The 19,820-nt window shown below is 39.8% G+C and overlaps 1 protein-coding gene across 8 annotated transcripts in view, besides 1 other annotated feature; it reads left to right on the top strand.

Moving 5' to 3' along the window:
• Nucleotides 1-11,418, top strand: part of stol (stolid) — a 74,090-nt gene extending 62,672 nt beyond the window's left edge. For 4 of the 8 annotated variants that reach the window (NM_001103693.3, NM_001103694.3, NM_001273538.2 and 1 more), the window contains 12 exons: nucleotides 2,781-3,254; nucleotides 3,503-3,784; nucleotides 3,840-4,547; nucleotides 4,622-4,835; nucleotides 4,899-5,104; nucleotides 5,196-5,428; nucleotides 6,083-6,187; nucleotides 6,258-6,519; nucleotides 6,581-7,066; nucleotides 7,136-7,291; nucleotides 7,350-7,506; nucleotides 7,573-9,265. In NM_001103693.3, the coding sequence (NP_001097163.3) occupies nucleotides 2,781-3,254; nucleotides 3,503-3,784; nucleotides 3,840-4,547; nucleotides 4,622-4,835; nucleotides 4,899-5,104; nucleotides 5,196-5,428; nucleotides 6,083-6,187; nucleotides 6,258-6,519; nucleotides 6,581-7,066; nucleotides 7,136-7,291; nucleotides 7,350-7,506; nucleotides 7,573-7,766 (3,477 nt within the window). In that variant the 3' untranslated portion in view covers nucleotides 7,767-9,265. Of the gene's footprint in view, nucleotides 1-2,780; nucleotides 3,255-3,502; nucleotides 3,785-3,839; nucleotides 4,548-4,621; nucleotides 4,836-4,898; nucleotides 5,105-5,195; nucleotides 5,429-5,869; nucleotides 5,903-6,082; nucleotides 6,188-6,257; nucleotides 6,520-6,580; nucleotides 7,067-7,135; nucleotides 7,292-7,349; nucleotides 7,507-7,572 lie in introns of all 8 variants that reach the window. The other 4 variants (NM_001299033.1, NM_001201888.3, NM_001299034.1 and 1 more) reach the window with 2 other exon arrangements.
• Nucleotides 1,034-2,439: a mobile genetic element.
• Nucleotides 11,419-19,820: the final 8,402 nt, after the last annotated feature.

Here is a 19,820-nt window from a genome sequence, read left to right as displayed (position 1 = left end):
CCTGTAGTTCCAGCCAACATCGGAGTTGGCCAAATTGAATAACTACTTTTAAGGAACTTGTGCTATTTTTTACCGCCCTTTAGCCATTGAAACCAACTTTCAGCTGGTTGCAGCCAACCAAAGACTCGAAATCCGATAGAAACTTCCTTGCCACTTACCACCACTGTGCTCCTTTCTATTGACTCAATTTTGCAGTGTTTATTATTTAATGCCTTAACTAGCTCGCTACTCAACACCTTTTCGGGCAAACTTTAAGACTCCTTAACTAATTCGAGCTCTCGGAAAATGTTCAAATAACTTTGAGAGTTGGCGCTCCCCACCTGGAAAGAAGTTTTCGGTGCAACAACTTTCTATCCCACCAGCAAACCGGCACTACCCCCGTTCTATCTGGCATTCTTTCCCCAATACCAACCCTTGCCATTTGTCTAAGCCGCTGACACATTCCCGTGGCACCAGCGTTTGCCCAACGGCAGCCAATTTACATTGAAATCTTCTTCAGACTCGGACTGGTTGTTCCCATGGCCCCGAGAACGCCAGAGCTCAAGCATTTTTATTTTATTTTCCTGCTCTGCGTCCCCATTGTGCAAAAGTAGTTGAACTATTTCAATGCACCCACATGCAGCTTAGCTCGGCAGCCACTGCAGCATCTTCAGGTGCACCGAAGTTCTCATTCCCTATCCTTATTTTCCCGTGTGGTAGTGTGGGATTGGCAGGGGCGTGGCCCATCCCCAGTGGTGTCTATAACTGCAGGTGTTTGTCCTCCTTCGGAGCAGGGATCTGCCCCCACTGGGTCTAATTTCGCTGCAGCTAAAGTTCTTGTTTGCGTCTTATGAAAATGCATACTGTGGGCACCAAGCTAAATCTGTGAAGATAATTTGTGCCTTAACTTGGCTAAATCTTTTGCAGCATCTCAGTAATTTGTTGGATTTCGTCTGGGTGGTTGCCTGGTATGCGATCGTAAATTCACTATGAAATTTATAGTTAGCATATGATGGTTCCAAAAAATTTATTTATTTATAGCAAAAGTATACACCAGAGAACTGCAAGGGTGGCACTTTTTTACCACTCGACTCACACCCTACAATTTTGTGTGCGGGTGCTACTCGCCACGCACATCGCGGGTACTTACAAACACACAGTATAAATCTGAACATGCAGACAAGACACCCCGTTGTGTGCGCACCCGAATCAATACGGTGTTTTGCGTCGCGGGTGCCGCTCACACAGTGCCTAAAAAGGGATGAGTGAGAAAAACACTTGTGGGTATACCGTTAAACACATGGGTGTTTCCAAAAATACTCGGGTGTTTCCAAAAATACTCGAGTGGTCTCGTAGGTAGTCGAGTCAAATGGCGCCATACATAATGATTGTTGAGTTCTTGTGTCTTTGGTCCAGTGTCTCGGCTGTTAATTGCCCCTTTTTTGTTTTTTACGATGCAATTACTAGCTTGTTAGGATTCAGTATTATTTGGAAGCCAAAGGAAAAGGTCACAATAATGGCAGAAGCGGCTGATTTCGTTAAAAATAAAATTAACAATGGAACATACTCAGTTGCCAATAAACATAAAGGAAAAAGTGTTATTTGGAGCATTTTATGTGACATTTTAAAGGAAGATGAAACTGTTCTGGACGGATGGCTGTTCTGCAGGCAATGCCAGAAAGTGCTCAAATTTTTACACAAAAACACCTCCAATTTATCCCGCCATAAATGTTGTCTAACATTAAGACGACCAACGGAATTAAAAATTGTTTCGGAAAACGACAAGAAAGTAGCTATTGAAAAATGCACCCAATGGGTTGTCCAAGATTGTCGGCCGTTTTCTGCAGTAACCGGAGCCGGATTTAAAAATTTGGTGAAGTTTTTCCTACAAATCGGCGCTATCTATGGGGAACAGGTAGACGTCGATGACTTACTACCTGATCCAACAACATTAAGTCCTTATATTTAATAGATACTTTTTAAGCCCACTATGTTTTTATTATTTAGATTGAGACATTAAAAAACGTAAAAATCAACAAATGCCGTCTTTAATTGCAATTACTTTATGTGTTTGAAATGGGAGGCACCCATTGAGTCCATCAAAGAGCAAAGACATGAGCACAAAAATTTTCTTGGGTATTCCCTTTTACCCTTCATTTCTTATACCCGTCACGCTTCCACCCATACAAATTTTAGGCGTACAAAAAATGACCAGAGAACTGCAGCCCGCATACAAAAAATGACCTGCGGCCGATCGTTGACTGTGCGTCCACTCACCCATACGGCTCTTGCGCAGCAGGCCTCGGGTGGTTTTTTTACTCGTAACAAAAACACAACGTCGGTAAAACACTCGAGTATTTTGTGTTGCCGCAAGTAGGGTGTCAAAAAAAACGGGGTGCCTAGAGTACCGAGTGTTTATCGGGTGGACGTAGAGTGCGAGTGGCGGGCTGCAGTTCTCTGGTATACACCATTATTTTAAGAAGTTTGCATATGAAAATGTGGCATAGTTTTCAGCTGATTACCGAACACTGTGCAGGAATGGTATTTCCGCGCAGATAACTTAGCGCTTTGAATTAAACTTCACATACACAACCAACTCGAACTAAAAGTTTGCCAAAAAGAAGGCGAAATGAAGCCAAGCAAACTCCAGTGCTTTGTGCAATTTAAGTCGTAGCGAAAAGAATAAATTGCATAAAGCGCGGAAAGTTTTGCAACTCGCCCCTATTCCCCATTCCCTAGGGATATATTTAAGCAGATTGATGACAGTGACTGAAACCAAACAACTTCTTGTTTTTTTCCAGCGCCTGATGGACTCCGCCGAGCAAGCTGCTCTGTCGGAGCTGGAGGGCCAGGGGCAGGCGGAATCGCCGATGGGCGGACAGCAGCACTACGATGCCCGGCGGATCAACGAATACAATGCCGATGGCAAGCTGGCGGACGGAGCCCGCCACATGGACATCCGGTTCATGCGGCGCTTCGAGCGCCTGCCGGTCAATCTCAGTCTAAGCTCGATTCTGGTCCCGCACGGCGTCGACTTGGATGAGCCGGACGTGAAGTCGGCGCTGCAGTGGAGCGGCCATTTGGATCCGCTGTTCCAGAACAACTTAGAGCAAGATCCGGCATTGTCGTGGCAATACTTTGGCTCCTCCACAGGCTTTCTGCGCCGCTTCCCGGGCACCGCCTGGCCCCCGGAGGGCTCCAAGGGCAGCAAGCTCATCCACGACTTCCGCACGCACAATTGGTTCGTCCAGGCCGCCTCGTCGCCCAAGGACATTGTGAGTATATATTCTGCTAGCGCTGCTATAGCTCATGTTACGAAAACTAAAAAAAATTATATTTATTATTAAAATTTTATATATTGAACAAAAATTTACCATTTAATATTTTTAGTTCTTCATTAATTGTGCTTTTCACATTCTAAATTGGGAGACTACCATTATGTGTTTTTATTTTATTTTATAATATGGTTATCTTTAGTAAAGTCAATTTTGATAAATAACTACTTGTGCCTTCTCCCAATCAGATGATTCTTTTGGATGCCTCATCGAGCATGACAGAGAAGTCCTTTGACCTGGGGATGGCCACCGCCTTTAACATATTGGACACCCTCGGTGAAGATGATTTCGTTAACCTCATTACCTTCTCGGAGGTGGTAAAAACCCCAGTGCCGTGTTTCAAGGACCGCATGGTTCGGGCCACGCCCGACAATATCCAGGAGATCAAGTCCGCGGTAAAGGCCATCAAGCTACAGGATACGGCCAACTTTACGGCGGGTCTGGAGTATGCTTTCAGTTTGCTGCACAAGGTAAACGCTTGTTATATACGTGGTTATAGTAAAATTAACGAGTTCCCAATTTCAGTACAACCAATCAGGGGCTGGGAGTCAGTGCAATCAGGCCATCATGTTAATCACAGAAAGCACCTCAGAGTCGCACAAGGACGTTATTAAGCAGTACAATTGGCCACACATGCCTGTCCGAATATTTACATACCTGATTGGAAGCGATTCCGGAAGCAGGAGTAATCTCCACGACATGGCCTGCTCGAACAAGGGATTCTTCGTTCAGATCAACGATTACGATGAGGCTCGCCGTAAGGTGATTGACTATGCCCTTGTTATGGCTCGTCCAATGATCATGTACCAGGCGGACCATCCGGTCCACTGGAGTCCGGTGTTTGTGGCCGGTAAGTCAGGAGGACTTGGCCGCGATTCGGAGTACCAGCGGCGCCTGGTGACGACAGTTTCAACTCCGGTCTTCGATAGACGGAACCATTCGGTGCGCGTTGCCAATCTGCTGGGCGTGGTGGGCACCGATGTGCCCATCGAGGAAATCCGCAAGGTGATCCCCCAACACAAGCTGGGACCGAATGGCTATTCGTTTATCGTAGATAACAACGGACGGGTGCTCTACCACCCGGATTTGCGTCCCTTAGGCGATGCCAACCAGTACATCGACCAGCTGAAGCCCAAGTACGCCTCGGTCGACATTACGGAGTTGGAACTGCCGGAGACGGAGTTCGGCAATAATAACGAGCCCATTGAAATTAATAAGAACCTTTTGAACGAGGTGAGTAACAATGCAAATATTTTATATTTTCTTTTGCATTTCGATTTTATGAAATTTGATGTATTTTTAATAAGATGCGCGGTGACATGATAAAACCCAAAGAGGGGGAGACGGAGTTTACGGTGATGAACCATTACGATGACTCGAAAAGGGTTTCGACCAGGACGCATCGATACTTCTACGGCCCCATCGAGGATACACCATTTACACTGGCTATTGTGCTCCCGGAGAAATACGGTAGCCATGAGTTTGTCTCCCAGCAGGAGATTCGCCATTCGCGTAACAATGGTAAGTTCTTCCTGAAATACCCTTCTCTTATTCGATCTGAAACACTTTTATATATCTTTTCAGTTACCGAATACTTTAAGGGAGACAACTGGCGCGTACATCCCGACTGGGTGTATTGTGAGTACAATAGCGTCAGTGACTTGGAGAAGGAAAGGGAGAGCTCCGGCGAGTACTCCTCGCGCGATCAAGAGCCCAGCTTCGGATCGCCAGAGGAGCAGGTATTGCATTTTCTGTCTCGCGCTGGACGCCCCGGTTGGAAGTGGATGTCGGTAAGCAATCTGACTTGGGAGAATGGGTTCTCTCATGGTGGCTATCCAAGCATTCCACATTACTTATACGGAAAACCTCTTCCTCAATCAGGTTCGACCCAAGTCGCCGCAGCCACATCACAACATGCACAGTGGCTCCAACGGCGGCAATGCGCCCGGATCGAGCCACTTTGGATCGCAGCATCAAAGCTCTCAGGGATCTCGCAAGGCTGAGCCGTACTTTTGCGATCGAGCCCTCCTTCAGAGCTTGGTGCGCGATGCCATGGTAACTGATGGACTCGATAGGAACACGACTGGATCCTCCAGCGGCAAGGAAGATAAGCAGTAAGTTTAAATGGAATATGATAGATTACTTTTGTTTTTGTTAATTTTAGTTTTGATGAACCACATATTTTTGTTTGCAGTGTGTATTTTTTGTTTATTCAAATAAGCTTGTGAAAGTTATTTATCATTATTAGTTTTAGGAACAGTTTAAAAACATTTTTTTGTATTTAATTTTTTTTTCACAGTTTAAGAATGTTCTCTTACTTTTGTGTTAAACATTTTACTAAAGCACCAAAACCATTTTCTCTCCGCATATATTTTCCTCACTCTATTTCTTTAATGGCAAACACTTTTTCTGTTTTGCTAAATCTCTGCACTGTCTCACCTGAATAACCATAATGCAAAAATATTTTCCCCCACCGCAAATAATTTGAATATGTTTTTTTAAACAAATGCAATTTAAACTGATATGCACCACTCTTATAATAATAATTTCTATAGTCCCATCGCCACATTGATGGCAATCCTAAAGAGGTAAATCGAAGAGTAATTTGGTTAAAGTTGGAGTAGAATAAAAAATGCAATCGCTTTAGAGGACCAGCCACATGGAGAAGGCTTGAATGAACATCCCTTAGAAATATCTTGCGCTGGCCCCAAATAACTTAAAACTTAAAGATTTCAATGAAACTTATATATATTTATGTTTAATCATAGGCAAGGATACCAGAAGTTTGTGGTCGCTACTTCGTTCGTGGCTACGAGATCGGGTCTTCTCCGGTGGATTGACCATGTAAAGCGACCCGAGGATACCCCCGAGCCGTTAGTATAAAATTTATTTTTAGTAATACTTGTGAATTTCTAAATCGTTTCTTACTCAATTTTTCAACAGTCACTTTAGCGAAGATAATGTTAGAGCCATGGACACATCCTGGTATAAGAGGGCAATTGACCAGCATTCTGTGGAACCAGACAGCTTTGTGTACAGTGTACCCTTTGGCTCGGGCTATGCCATTAAGTCGAACGCCACTCTGGTGACCGCCTCCCATGCCATCTTTGTGGAACATCGAGGTCACAAAGCTGCAGCCGGAGTTGTGGGTCTGCAGTTTCAGCACGATTCTTTAGCGAAGCATTTTATAAACATCACCTCAGCCGTAAGTGTCCTCTTACTGTATAAAAGTAAAAAGGATTTTGCTGAAACTTTAATACTTTTAGTGCACTGGAATGACCGGCTGCAAGAGAACCTGCGCTTCGGACAATTTGGATTGCTATGTTCTAGACAACAGTGGATTTGTGATCATATCCGAAGAGATGGAGCACACGGGCAAGTTCTTTGGACAGATCGATGGCACCATTATGGATTCTTTGGTCCAGGATCGCATATACAAGAGAGTTACGGTGAACGATTATCAGGGTGTCTGTTCCGATGCGGATAATCCATATACGGCTGCAGGAGGGATTTTGAAACCGAATCGCCTGGGCTCCTGGTTCTTTAATCACCTTTTGGCCCTGAGTGCCGCCTGGTTGTCCCTGATGCCTGCTTCCCTGCGGGCATGGCCACAGGAGGAGTATACCTACGACAACGAGGATGTTGTTTTCGTGGACAATAATTACTCTGATGAATACGAGTTCGGAAATGAAAACGAATACAATATGCAGGTGGATCAGGAAATGGATGAATTTTTCACCACAGCCGACGTGGTGAGTAGAATATTGACTTTACGAGGGAAATTTATGGGATCTACAAAAAAATGGTTGTAATTTTCTTAGGAATATACGACACCACCGCCTAGACAGCATAAACCTCACGTTGGACCGAGATTTTCACCAGATCCTCACAACGCCAGGCGTTGTGATCTCCGCACGGATCTCTATATGCTTCAACCGGAGCGCCTGAATCAGGGTGGTCAAAACAATCCGCTTAAGGTAAATGAAGATCAATGAAGAAAGAAAAAGAAAAAATTTAATGTCTCCACTTTTTCAGGGTAAGCTAACCAACTGTCATGTGTCTGGATGCGAGCGTCCTTTCAGCGTTCAAAAGATCCCGCACAGCAACCTGATCCTGTTGGTTGTAGACACCTTGTGTCCATGTGGCTCCAAGCAACTGGACATTGAGCCCTTGGAGGAGGCGGGCGTAATCGGTGGGTAATAATTGGAATTTGTGTAAAGAAATCATTCTTAAATTCCTTTTTTTTTTGGAATTCTAGGAGCCTGCAGTACGAGACGCCAGGGACAGGAGCAAGAGTCCCGAAGGCGCCCCAAAAAGTGCATCAACTATCATCCCGAGGAGATCGAAATACAGCAGTGTGGACGTGGCAGTACTCTGCTGCACATGTCGGGATCGGTAATTGTGGCACATCTTTTGATGGTGACCGTGACCTTTGTGCTGGCCAATGCGTGATATGAGCACTAAACGAGTTTTGAAAATTAAGTTTGCACTAAATATGTGTTGAAAGCAAAAAGTGGATGAGACCTAAAGGGCACCAGAATTTCTTTTCGAAAGAAATACGCAGTTTGAGTTTGTTGATTTGAGATAGAAGTGAAAGCTGTTAGTAAACCTCTTATCACTTAACGTGGTTAGATGAAAAATCAAATATTTATTAGAAGATTCGCAAATGAGCAACGTTATACCGATAAAACTATCGAGTTTATATCCTTATGTTTGTAGACAATAATTTGCAGGACGATTAGACAAAACGATAGTTAAACATTAATTCTGTATGTATTTGTGCAATACGATTAGCATTTAAAACATAATTGTTTAGTCCAAAGCTTTCTAGAACGAGCTTTTTTTTTTAACAATTATTGATTGATTTCATCATTAAATATGAGAATCAAATTAAAGAAACAGTGCAAAAATCTTTAAATAAATGTAATAATGAAGGTAAAACATGTATCAGTCGGATTATGTAAATAGTATCAAAAGTATTCAAAATGAGCAAAATTCCTACCGATAAATAATTCGTTTCTTTCCTGTTTTTTTTATCATACAACTTAAATACTAAATAAACGGAGTTACTTTTGCACTCAACTGCGTACGCACAAATATTAAGTATTATATATTTTACAACCAAAACTAAATCGAATTCACTGAACAAATGGAAGACTTGAAATACCCGACAGCAATGTAAAAATAACAAAAGCACATTAAGAACAAAAGCAAAACCAGAGAAAAATATGTAGGCAGTTATGTATATGGTTCACATCCAAATTTGAACAAAACAAAACGAATACAAAAGAAAACCAAGTTAATTATTATATAAATACTTGATTAGTTTTGCAGAAAACAAATAAAAAAGAAGGTGGAGAAGGAATAATAATTTATTTTATATACATTTTTATACAAACCTCATTCATATAACAAAAAAGCGAATGGCAAAAACCAAATCGACTAGTGTAATCGTTCTAATTATTTTAGACTATACTGTGAGTTCTTTACGTTTCCTTTGTTAACTTATTAGGTCTACATAGAAATTTACATATCTATCGGAGTTCTGAAATTAAGAAATATTTATTTTCCAAACTAATAAAGAACACTATATAAACAACAAATTACATGAAACACTTACATATTCACACCTACACTCAATCTCACTCACTTTAAACACAAATAAACACTTACAAAAATATACAAAATATAAAGAAAGAATATTTTCTGTGTCTTAAACTTGTATAAAAAATGTCTTCCATTACAAATACTTAACGAAAAAGAAATCCAAACAAAGTAAAACAATTTATAAATCAATACCTACTAATTAACTTACACTAAAAATACGATTATATAAGAAAATATATACTAAAACATTTAACTCGAAAATCATTAACCAAGCATACACAATTTCAAAAGTTTCGCTCTGCGCCTCATATTTAGCTTTAAGCTAAAAGAGGGCGGGAGAAACCAAAAAAAAAAAATAAAATAAATGAAAAAAACAAACATTCGTACACCCATTAGAAGGTTAGATAATGTAGGTAGTTAGGGCAGGCTAATGGGCGGCACCGGTAGGAAGGGAAGCATGGAAGGGAGGATCATACAAGCATTAGAAGAAATATTAGCAGAATATTTAATATATAGTAAATATGTAATAAACCTAATTTAACATACAACCTAAACCGAGTAATCAATTATAAGTCGTAAGTCATAAGAGCTGTTTGTTAAACGTTGATAATGTCGATGGATTGAATGGTGTTGCAGTACGAAGGCTAGACACCAGTGCGTATGCGTAATATGAGCTGAAGTGTGTGCATGATTGGATGATTAGTGATTGTTTGCGTGCATGGCTGGGAACCTTGACTGACTTTATGTGGCGTGGGTGGGAATGTGTGGGAAACGACAATGGAAATACCTGGTAGGCCACCGAAGGCAGAAAACAATACACAAACCTTACAGTTAAGATCGCTATAAAACAATTCCCCCTTTTTTTTTATCCACTCTGCCGGTATCTTCCGGTATCAGCTACATTCTCACTCACTCCTGTTCACCACAAATCAATCCACTGTAAAATGGCATTCAATTCCTTCGCATAACTTCAACTCGAAAGTAATAAAAGTATTTATGTATTCAACTTTTTGCAAAACGAAAATTCCATATCAAACACACAAAAAAAAAATTAATAATAAATAAAACGAAATTGAAATCTACTGGAATATGTAATAATGTAACAATGTTCTGCAAGATTTTCTATGTTTGTTTATTTTTATAAGGAAATCGAATGTTTGTATATGTAGTCCATAATTTTCTAAAGGAATATGAATATATTGTGAAACACGAAAAATTATTGGTCTTAATGAAATTTAAAACCAAAAGAAAAATAATTAAAACTACCATTATTAACTTACGAATTAAATCAAATTTTTGACATGCGATTTTTGCTTTTTGGAAATCGTGCTTTTTGCTAAAAACAAAACCACAAGAAAAGAAAAACAAAACGACCTATTATTAAAATATGAACACACTTTTGCTCTCTATAAACCCTATATACAAGCATCTTTCTATATGGAATATTTATATACAGCCATCCGAAACCAAATGAAAACAAAAAAAAAAACATATATATACCATGTAATAAAAAATGTCCTTGAATATTCATCTCTTTCACTTCCCATAAGAAATCCGTAAAGTTTATTTATTATTATTTGCCGCTCTTTGCTTACCCTAATTTTTAATACTTTTTTTTCGATTGAGAGTTGAATTAAGACCGATAAACATATTAGACAACAACTGACAACTAAGCATACAATTATGGAATATTAAAAAACAAAAACATTTAAGGACTTAAAAAGATATTTGAAAGAAAAGTCATCCTATCAAGTCTAATCAGTGTAAAAATTCTGTTATTGCTGTCGAACACACATTAAAATTAGACTAAAATAAACCCAAAGCAACTTTTAAATTGTACAATTGTTGTTCCATTAAATTTGTCATTATGAGATTTGAAAATATAAAAGTTTAATGCAAAAGAAACAGTATGGAATACATATAAATACGTACACACATGTAAGTCATACATACATTTTGTATGTCCCAGAGATCCACAAAATGACGGAAAATAACTATCAAAATTGTTCAAAAAAGCTTACAATTTGGAAAAAAAAATTAAAAAATTAAATTTGTTTCACAAGCAATCTCACATTTAAATACGGTCATCAATGGCACATCTTAACCTATAGACAATTCTTATGTTATTTTGTACCAAAAGTCTACAAAGAATTTTGCGTAATAGTTTGAAAGAAGTAAAAACTATTTAACATTAGTCAAAATAAACACACATTTGCGAAAGTCTAACTGTTAAGGGAAAAATAACAAAGCATACATAAATTAATTATAAATTAATATAAACTTGCTCATTATTCTAATTACAAACTGGAAATTATAAGTAAATGGTATACATAAATAATATAATTAAAACCATGTTAAGATTCAACATTAAACAGGAAGACGAACAACTAAAAATATTATAAATACATAATATGAACGAAGGAACAGAAAAAGTGCATAAGAAAACAGAGAATGAAGAAATAAATGACAAAAAGTATTATAAAATAATTAAACTTTGATTTTTTTCTTGCGGAAGGGATGTTTTTGTTCTTCTGTGTATTAATGTTTTGCTTAGTGAGTGACATTACTATGTCAAAATTCTTAGTTTCGATAAATATTAGCCAAATAAATATAAATTGGAAAAAAGAAGTCTCAAGGTAAACAATTTGGCCAGCGCCACCTGCCGGATAAGTATGTCTAAAAGCTTTTACCAAAGCTGCCAGTTGGTAAGGAAAATTGACGTGCAGGTGGCGCCAGTGTATCGTTCGCCAGCCTTGTTAAATATAACCCACCCATAAACGAACATCAAAATGCATTGCAATGCATAGGAAGCATCATTAATGACGTCCTGCACTTCCGGTACGCAATTACGCATGGCAAACACAAATCAAATGCCAAATTGCGATATAGAAGTCTGTTTTTGTGGCACGTGATCCTTCCCCAAGGATAAGCGCAAATTATAAATTTGGTAATCAACTAAATGTGGCATAACTGTTTAACTTATTTATAAGGCCGTCGCATACACACACCATCTTATATAGAAACTTTTTAGGCAAACAAAACGGGCGTGCAACTATGGAGAATATTTGCACTCTATGTACTGTCAACAAAATTCAATTCAAATAAACTATAAATGTCAGTGGGACTGGGACTTCAGTTTCGGCTTGAGCTGGCTGCCATTGTGTTTGAGTTCGTGCTGAAATCGTTATCCTGTTACTTGTCATTAATTCGACCCTTCGTGCATATTGTTACTCCTGTCATTATTGCCCCGTATTGTTGCCATTTCAGCTCTGTGCGTTGAGCCGTTAAATTAGCCGCTTATCAATTATGTATTTGAATTTAATTGGCCAACTAGAAGTCTCCCGGGACTCGTTGGCATGCCTGCGTCTCGATTTATCATTGGAAAAAATAAATTTACCTGTAAATTAGCAAAATTCGATTGCATACAGATATGCACAAAATGTAAATAAATAATACACGTGTACTTTTTAAAAGTTAAATTGAAATAAATGTTGGGGCTTCGCGGGCCTACTTGTTATTTATTAAAAAAAAACGTCGATATTTAAAAATATGGAACTAATCAATTAAAAGAAGAAAAACTATGGATATTGGTTGATACAAAAGAATTATACAATATTACTTTCTCGACAAGCGAATTAAAAAAATCCAAACGGCAGGCAAAAAAGGCAACGGTTTGCATTTGATTGGGAAACAATTTGAAGAACGACTAAAAAGAATTCTTGGCCTTTTGTGTGCGGCTGCAATTGCATTTTGTGTGATTTTGGTTATTTGTCGTGGTTATTTTGCTCGACACTGGCTGGCCTGTCTGATTTATTCATTAAATAATGTGTGGGGAGCCGTCGTTACCCTTATCCCTCCGTTCGGCTGCGTCCTCATGCGTCATGATTTTCTACAAATAAATTGATTTCAGTTTTCAACATTAATTTAATAGTTGTTGTTATGGGTTGGCCCAGTGGTTTGGCCAGTGTTTTCATTGTTATTGCAATTGGCCTGGTTGCTGGTAACTGGGATCTGTTGCTGCTGATGGTTACATTTTGTAATTTCATTTCGCATGGCTCATGGCTCTGCGGATTCCGGCAATTGAGCATTATGCAATGCATTTACATATATGCATGAAATCGTTTAATTGCAATTCAGGAGATTTAATTTTTTCGATTTTGGTTTTAACTGTTTGCATTGTTTGCGACCAATTTGCAACAGCATTCCGCCATTTTGCGTTCGCATATCGAATGGTAGACACTTCTGATCCTCCTTCATATAATCGTAAACCAAGTCGAATTTTCCATTTACAATTTTTACGATGCTCGTCGTTAATAAAGCATAATATGTTGACCTCAGAGCTCTCAATGCTACAGTGCCAGCCATAATTTTGAGATGCGGCTTTTGCGGATTGCTTTCGCTTTTGTTGCTTTAACCGCTAAAAGCAATTTGCAATTGCACTTGTTTATAGTTGGAACTGTGCTCCTGGCGTTAATTTGACGTATTTTGCTTAGCAAACGGATCTGATACTTAGTCAAGGGAGCTTAATGGATTGCAGGATTCTTACTAAATATATACAGTGCAATTAATATTCTATATAGTGACTTCTGTTAAACTGTTAAATTTTCTGTGTATGCGACCAACTGATTTTGGCGTCAATTCACTTATTACCAATAAATTAGGTTATAGCCGCTCTGATTTTAGCCACAGTAAAACTCTTTGAGGTTTCAGAAAACCCTAAATGGCTATCGGGTAACTTCAATCAAGGATCAAACTTACTTAACTCCTTTAGCCCCCGACCATTGAGTTTTACAAACTTTTCCCTGCCATCTTTATATATAAACAACCAGGGGCACGGAAACAATTTAATCAATTTACGCGGAACTATATAATAAGGCACAAATCTGGCGAAAGAATAGCGGGCTTGCCCTGAAAGAAAGTTCCATTGCGTAAATTGATAAATCCTTTAATGTTACGCCCAAACACGTAGAACCTAGAAACCAGAACATGGTAAAGGGTACATCCATACAATGGTACTCTGGGGCGCGACACAATGACATACACACGGCCATGGGGCTATGGGAGAAATCAACTTTCGATTTCGTCGAAATAAATCCACTTAACAGATTGAAACGGCCGTGGGACGTGAGTACATGGGGGAATTTCAATTCCTTCTAAGCACGACGACAGGGACAAACTCATTGAACGAGAGCGAAGACAAAATACGTGCAGTGCGTTAGAGCTGCGTTCAAAAAAATAGCCTCAAAAAGTTTGCTATTATAGTTTTGGGTAAACAAAATCATACACTCGGTTACATTGAATATTGAGCATCATAAGCAACAAATATAAACCACATTTGTATACTATTTATTTATGCAAAATTATTTGATATTTCACCTATCATAACCTAATACAAGCTTATTTAGATAGGGATTTTATATATTGATAAATCTGCAAAATTGGCAGGCGATTATAATTATGAAAATCCGATAACAAATTCACAAATATTTACGGTAATTGTTAAATAATTAACGAGTGAGAAACAATAGGATAACTAATATTTTGGCAAAAGCTGTAACCAGATTGGAGATGGCAGGATGTTGTGCTCAAATAATTGAATTCATCAAAGCTAACTCGCACAATTGTGAAAATGCTTGAGCCACAACCACCGCCAATGCCTGAAGCTACCCGATTTCCCCTTTGAATTTAGTTCTGTAAACTTTTAGCTTACTGTGTGTGTGCGCTTCCTTGGATGACGGAGACAGCGGCTAAATTCGGCTAAAAGAATTGCGTACAAAAAGATTTGCGAATTGACAAAGTGCAAGTGGGTCTTGGGGCACGAACATGCCAAATGATCGGGTAGGCAGGACAGCACCTCATAAGGGAGCACGTGTGTGCGAGTGCCTCTGCCTCTAAGGACCTCCTCGGGCAGGCAACGAAAGACACACTCGCACACAGCGACAAACAACTTGAAAATCCATGTCAGTGTCACGTAGCAGAGAGTGTCCCAAAACGGGAACAATAACAACACCACCGGCAGCCAAAAGCAGCAAGAAAGCTTGATAAAACAACAAGAGGGTGCTCGAGACGATAAAGAAACGGATACTGTCAATATGACTAAGCCTAGATACACTAATAGATTTCTTTGGAATAAGGACAAAGCCTAGATATACTAATAGATTCTCGGGAAGGTAGTATGCGAAAAGTTTACTGTATAATGATGATAAATAGTAAACTTGAATAGTTATCTTTTGTTTCAATGAAAAAAATCATAAAATAACAACGAAGAAATTACATTTTTACCAAAATCATGTATCTGAGTTGTTCAAAGTCCTTACTAGAACTACACCCTCTTCCATTTCCAATTTTATGCCCCTCATTGTTTTTCCTGCTGATTGGTGTCTTTTGTGTTTTTTGGTCCTATTCTGAATTCCTATTTGCCTTTATATGTAGCTCTTTTGTTCATCACAGCATCACAAGCTTCATTGGCATGCCCAGCGTTTCAAGGATATTTTCTGCTCGCATTGCGTATACGCCACGTTGCTCGCACCGTTGATTAAGTCGCTCGTTCTCCGTGCTTAATCAATTATGCGACGTTTGCAAATTCACGTAGCTGCTCGAGTTATTTTCGCTAATCACTGGAATACAATAAACTTAAGCCTCAAAGCCTCTAGAGGAGACGGACTTCATTCAGTGGTTTACGGTAGCTTCAAGTGGTTTTATGGATGCTGAACAATTTCCCCAGCCCCTTCTGACCGGGTCATTTTTCATTCTGATGAAAATATTGATTTCGATTCTCTTTCACCCGCCTTCATTCGCGGTCGACGTGATGTTGATGTCTGTTTGTCAGTCTAACGATTGCTCCTTCAGTGGTTACCTAGCCCTCAATGAAAACGGGCAACTTTCCCCCGATTACATTCGTTTGCCATCGACCCATCAGTCCTCATCCTCGTCCTCGAGCCCATGCCCCTTCAAAGATTTATGAGTTGTCCGCCTCGAAGTTGGGGAGGCAAATGAAATATCGCCAGTGGGCAAATATTTGCGATACGGAAGGCGCGTGATTCGATCAGGAGCCAAACGCAACGAGGTGAGCTCGGAACCAAGTTCCACTCGACCCGAGCCAAATCAACGGCCAAGCACCGAGTGCACCTGCGAAGTACAGTGGACCTCAAGGGCTAGTTAACCTTCTTCGAGCATTAGTCCACTTTCAAGACTTTTGCTAACTGAAATAAATATCTAAAATTATAAAGAGAGAATTAAATTAATCCATGTACACGCATACACTAAAATACAAATACTTAAAAAATATTTATATTATGAAATATTAAAGAAGTATTTATGACTTATGAGTGTACACCACGGTGTATTGTTTAAATATTTAACATTGCTTTGCTTCTGCAATGGCGACTCCTGGCTGACAGGTAATAAGGTCATCAAAACGCTCGATGCGGTTTTGTCGACTGATTTATGAAGTTGTGTGGTCAGCACGAAGCCAGACAAGCCAGAAGCAAGATGGTTGGCGGGGTTGGCGGCTTTTGGGAGGAGGGTGAAAAGTGCAGCCAGCCAGCCGTGACAACTCAATCGAGGACAGCGCGCATACGCCACGTTGTTCGCAGTCACCTTTGGGGAATGGAACGGAATCGGTATGGGGATGCTAGGGATGCCAGAGATGGCAAGGATGTGTCGCTTGGCCAGTCACCGATTTCGCCTTGTGCTCTCCTCCTTCCGGTTGCGTTTTTTGGAAAGCGATTTATAAACGTTGCAGGCATAAATAAACAAACAGATGCTTGAAAAAAAAAATAAGACCAGGGAGAACACCGCATAAAGAACTGAATGGCAACATGTGTCTGGCCTTCGTTTTTCACGCTGTATTTATTTACTTTTGCTCTTTTATAAAATATTTTTTAATGCAGCCACAGGGCTGCCAATTTGTGCAGATTTATAGAGGCTGCCAACGTCATGGCTCCCGGGAATAAAACCGACAAAAAAAAAAAACAAAAATACATAACCAACGCTCTCTGTTGACAATCGCCACAGGAAGTGGGCAAGCAAGTTGCCAAGGATGCCAGAAATGTGAATGTGCATGGTTGTTGCTCGTGCTGCTGCTGCTGCTGCTGTTACAAAAGGGTCATAACTGATTGCTGCAAACACTTACGGGGCGAGGAGAAAGCCGAGGATGAGGTGGAGCATGAGGGGTTACAGGACATTCGTCGGTTGACTGGACAGCAGCGGCCAGCGGAGAATAACGCACGAACAGGACAAAGGACGAGGGACGATGACAATGCTGCGCATTGAATGAGCATTTGATGGCTGTTTTTACAACGACTCTTGGGCATTCGGGTTACTGGTAACTCCAGAGCCCATCGAACAACATCTGAACAGTTTTAGAGTTTGCTTAGAAACAATTTTGCGGATTTATCCTAATGTTCAGCATCGGTCAGAAAATGCTGATCATGCATAATGGCTTTTCAATTCTTGATTTAAACTCTGAGAACAAGAACAATTTGTGGATATATTTTAAGCCTTTATAATGCACTTATTTTGAAATGCGAATAATTTAAATATTTTTGTTTAATAAGCTAGACCAAAATTTATTTAATTTTTCTCTCTGTATTGCATGTTGGGAACTTGATTTTAAATATTCGTGAAATAACCTCGGAATCCCGAGAGTATTTGTGTCGGTAAATATTGAGGGGATAATAGATTTAGGGTGTTATGCTTGACATGACTGTCAGCCGTTGGTTGTTGTTCTCCTTGGTTTATGGTTGTTTGTATTTTTGCGCCGTGGAGACTGCAATGGAATTTCTCTGCACCCTTTGCGTCTGGCCAACGCTGTCGTCATGGTCATCATTAACATTGACCAACGTCATCGACATCGTCGCAGGATGTGGTGCAATTTGTTGCTGCTGTCGCTGTGTAAGTGGGCGTGACTGTCTGCCAAATATGAGCACCGGAAATTAGCACACAACTGCCACGCCCCCGCCCTGATATGAGGGCGAAAATTGAATGGACATCGGACAAACCCCTGGACGTATAATTACTTTTGTCCCTGAGCGGGGACCAAGTGCTTTTAGTGGCCAACAACGTCCAGCAATCCATTCCTGATGACCCGGCGGGATCACCGGATCTTAATTAACAAAGGGCCTCAAATTAAAGGCTAATCACCCACTTGACCACTTTGTCTACTTGACCTGGCCCAAAGAGTTCGCCTTCAGCTCCAGGGTATTTATGATGCATGGCAATCAAACTTTACAAACTTCACACACCCTTCAGCTTTCCAGTTTTCCATTACCATCAAACAAACATCCTTGACATAAATCATAAAAGTATGATAGCTTCAACAAAGTTTTACCCTTATGTTTTTGTCAAAAGTGATTCGAAATAATAATGGTAAGTAATTACGTATTTGTGGAATATATTAATTTCATATTTAATTTTAACCCTATCGTTTAACTGACTTACTATTCACAATCCACGCTTGAAATCAAGAAATAATTCAGTTCTTCTCGAGCGTCCAGAGAGGGAAAAGTTGTAGAGTGCGAAAAACTTTCTCCACATATCGCCAGCCCAAGGAAGGTAAAAGGAAAAATGCAAAGCCGAGCACAGAGGCAACTTTGCGTGCTTTTGTGCAGCGTGCTTTTGTGAGCGGCAACTTCGTTTGCGTCCATTTTGAAAATCAGAAATATGCGAGGGTGTGGGTTCCGCGTGTGTGTTTGGCATACATTAGCATCTCTTGTGTGTGCTGCATACATTTAGGCGCAGCGCAATGCAGTGCACAATTGCTTATGAAATTGAGCAAACAAAATTGTGGAATGATGTAAAATGGCAGCTAATGAGCCGTGTTGCACTTAGAGGTTAATGCGAAAAAGGCTAAGCTTCCTGGAGTTTGAATTTACAGTTCAAAAAAAGACTTTGTTATATTTTTATATATCGAACTGCATTTAGGTAGCGTTTGTGGAATACATTTTTTCGTAATTGCAATTAAAAATCCTTCCATAATTAACGATTTCTCTACGTGCATTTTTAACTTTTGCTTTAAAAGAAAACGTAGAGCTGCAAAATATTGATGAAGCCATGAATAATAATAAAAGCAGCTTCCTTCAGCTCTCTGGAAGGAAACAAACTCATTAAAAGGTTGCCGGCTAGTCAACCAGTCAACAACTTTGGGCCACAAAACAAGCCATTAAAAAATGTTTAGTACATCGACTATGGGAGAGACAGCCACAGAAAAAGCAACAGAAACGACAGCCAACTGCCAAACAAGTTGATGGTGGGGAAAAAAATAGAAGCACAAAATTGAAGGCAAATGTTTAGTGGAAGTTTAGCAGAGTGGCGAAAAGTTGGAGCAACAGCGAAAAAACACAAAAGTCCCCAGGGCACATTTGAGGGGTTTTCCGCCCTTTCCCCATCCAATCACCCTTACCTGTCACCTGTGCAAAATGCCGCCAACGGCCGAAAGTCCTTCATCCCTGTTTCCTCTGCTCGTGTATCCTTTTGTGCCCTGTTCATGTAAATTGAAAACAGTCGCCAAACGGCATCAAGAAAACGAATGAGGCAATGAACTGGGCTTTGTGCCCTTGTGTGTAAATTAAAAATTAACTGTCGCCGGGGATAAATTTTCAAATTGTATGAACGACACGAATTGTAGCAATTGTTTGTTAAATGAATTCATTTTTTGAGTCGAACAAATACAGACGTTATGTACGAAGTTAGCTGGACTGCATATTGTCAAGAGGAAGAACTTTTAAGTCCTGTTTATATTATATAGAAAAAAACAAAACAAATTATAATGAAAAAAATATATATATATATTTATAAGCTGAAAAATGAAAATGTTATTTACCCATTCATTATTTACATTCTTCTACACTTAGCACTTACATAATCTGGTAATAGTGGCAGGCTACAGATGTGTTTTCC

This window comes from Drosophila melanogaster, chromosome 2L (assembly GCF_000001215.4).
Source record: "Drosophila melanogaster chromosome 2L".
NCBI classification, from domain to species: Eukaryota; Metazoa; Arthropoda; class Insecta; order Diptera; family Drosophilidae; genus Drosophila; species Drosophila melanogaster.
Note: the sequence above shows the minus strand (reverse complement) of the source record. Positions and strands in the feature narration are given on the sequence as shown.